The following is a 2297-nucleotide window of genomic DNA, read 5'->3' as shown; positions in this document are numbered from 1 at the left end:
GGGGGGGGGGGGGACTTTTGGGATAGCATTGGAAATGTAAATGAAGAAAATACCTAATAAATAGATAAATAAACAAATAAATAAATAAACAAACAAGGTATATGAGGGACGCACACTGTAGAGCATGCTATGTGAGGGAGTTACACTGTGCAACATGGTATCTGAGGAACGCACAAGGTAGTACGTGGTATCTGTGGGAATCACACTGTAGAGCATGCTATGTGAGGGAGTCACACTGTAGAACATGGTATATGAGGGAGTAACACTGTAGAACATGATATATGAGAGACTCACACTATAGAGCATGCTATGTTATCTAGTCACACTCTAAAACATGATATCTGAGGGAGGGCACACTATAGAGCATGCTATGTGAGAGAGTGACTCTGTAGAGAATGCTATGTGAGCGTCTCACACTGTAGCATATGGTATATGACAGACACACACTGTAGAACATGGTATATGAGGGAGTCACACTGTAGAACATGGTATATGAGGGAGTCACAATGTAGAACATGGTATATGACAGACAAACACTGTAGAACATGATATATGATGGATGCACACTGTAGAGCATGCTATGTGAGGGAGTCTCACTGTAGAACATGGTATCTCATGGAGGCACACTATAGAACATATCTGAGGGATGCATACTGTAGAGCATGCTATGTGAGCTAGTCATACTGTAGAACATGATATCTAAGAGAGGCACAATGTAGAGCATTGTGATAGAGTCACACTGTAGACTATGCACTATGTTAGTGACTCACACTGTAGAACATGGTATATGAGGGACGCACGCTGTAGAGAATGCTATGTGACTGAGTCACACTGTAGAACATGATATCTGAGGGAGGCACACTGTAGTACATGTTATATGAGGGAGCCACACTGTAGAGCATGCTATGTGAGGGAGTCACACTATGCAACATGGTATCTGAGGGACGCACACGGTAGTACATGGTATCTGAGGGAGTCACACTGTAGAACATGGTATATGAGGGATGCACACTGTAGAGCATGCTATTTGAGGGAATCACTCTGCAGAACATGGTATTTCAGGGAGGCACACTGTAGAATGCGTTATACACGGGAGTCACACTGTAGAGCATGGTATATGATGGACGCACACTGCAGAATATGGTATATGAGGTGGATCCTACTTACCGTCTGGAGCAAGCCTCTGCCTTCTTAATTGCTCCACACTGGCAAGGCTAAGCTCTGTGGTGATGCACCCTGTTCCCAGGCTCAGGTAACCAAAGTGAAAGAGGTAGACCGAGGACATCCCTAGGACCGCCATCAGTGTGGCCTCTCCACAGTTGACCCCCCAGAGGCAGGCCAGTGAGCGGCATACCAGGCACCTTGAGAACAGAAACACGACAGGAGGAGGTCAGGGCTCTGTCTTAGTTTTACTGCTGTGACAGACACCTTGACCAAGGCAACTCTTATAAGGACAACCTTTAATTGGGGCTGGCTTACAGGGTCAGAGGTTCAGTCCATTATCATCAAGGCGGGAACATGGCGGCATCCAGGCAGACATGGTGTTGAGAGTTCTACATCTTCATCTGAAAGCTTTTAGCAGAATACAGCAGAATTCCAGGCAGCTAGGGTGAGGTCTTACGGCCCACACCCACAGTGACACACCTTCTAATCATGCCACTCCCTGGACCAAGCATAAACAAGCCACCACAGGATGCGAGTGGGAGTCTTCCTGGGTGGGGCCAGAGGGAAGCAGAGGATAATAAAATCTGCAAAGCTGGGCGTGGCTACACAGAGACACCCTGTCTCAAAAAACAAACAAACAAACAAACAAACAAACAAACAAACAAACAAAAAATCTGCAAAAAGACCAAACGGGTAATACTGAGAAGCAGTGGTGATGTGGAAGCATTCTCATAGCTGTAGAACAGAAGGCAGAACTTTTTAGGTTGAGGATGTGGCTCAGTTGGCAGAGCGCTGGCCAAGCTCACACAAAGCCCTGGGTTCCATCCCCACAACCAGGAAAGTCCAGTGTGGTAGCGCCCAGCGGTAATCCCAGTGCTGCAGAGGTAAGAAGGTCAGGAGCTTAAGGTCACCCTTGGCTACTGAGTGGACTGGAGTCTGTCCTGGGCTGCAAGAGAGAAACCTCAAAAAGAAAGAAAAGGAAGGAAAGAAAAACTGTAGTCCACACACAAAACTAAAAGACTTTATCTTTAAAAAACGGTTTTAAAGGATTTTTTGGTTGCTGTTTGTTTGTTTGTTTGTTTGTGTTTTGTTTTCTTTTGTTTTGTTTGTTTTTTTTGAGACAGGGTTTCTCT

General features: G+C 45.5%; 1 protein-coding gene across 1 annotated transcript in view; it reads right to left on the bottom strand.

Annotated features, from left to right (window-relative positions):
* Tspan16 (tetraspanin 16) overlaps window positions 1-1352 on the bottom strand; it is a 7082-nt gene extending 5730 nt beyond the window's left edge. Inside the window, 2 exon segments of the mRNA XM_021171930.1 lie at window positions 1236-1318; window positions 1320-1352. Coding sequence (XP_021027589.1) covers window positions 1236-1318; window positions 1320-1352 — 116 coding nt within the window.
* Window positions 1353-2297: the final 945 nt, after the last annotated feature.

The sequence above is a fragment of the Mus caroli genome, chromosome 9, assembly GCF_900094665.2.
Source record: "Mus caroli chromosome 9, CAROLI_EIJ_v1.1, whole genome shotgun sequence".
Classification (NCBI taxonomy): Eukaryota; Metazoa; Chordata; class Mammalia; order Rodentia; family Muridae; genus Mus; species Mus caroli.
This window is presented reverse-complemented; position numbering and strand designations above follow the sequence as displayed.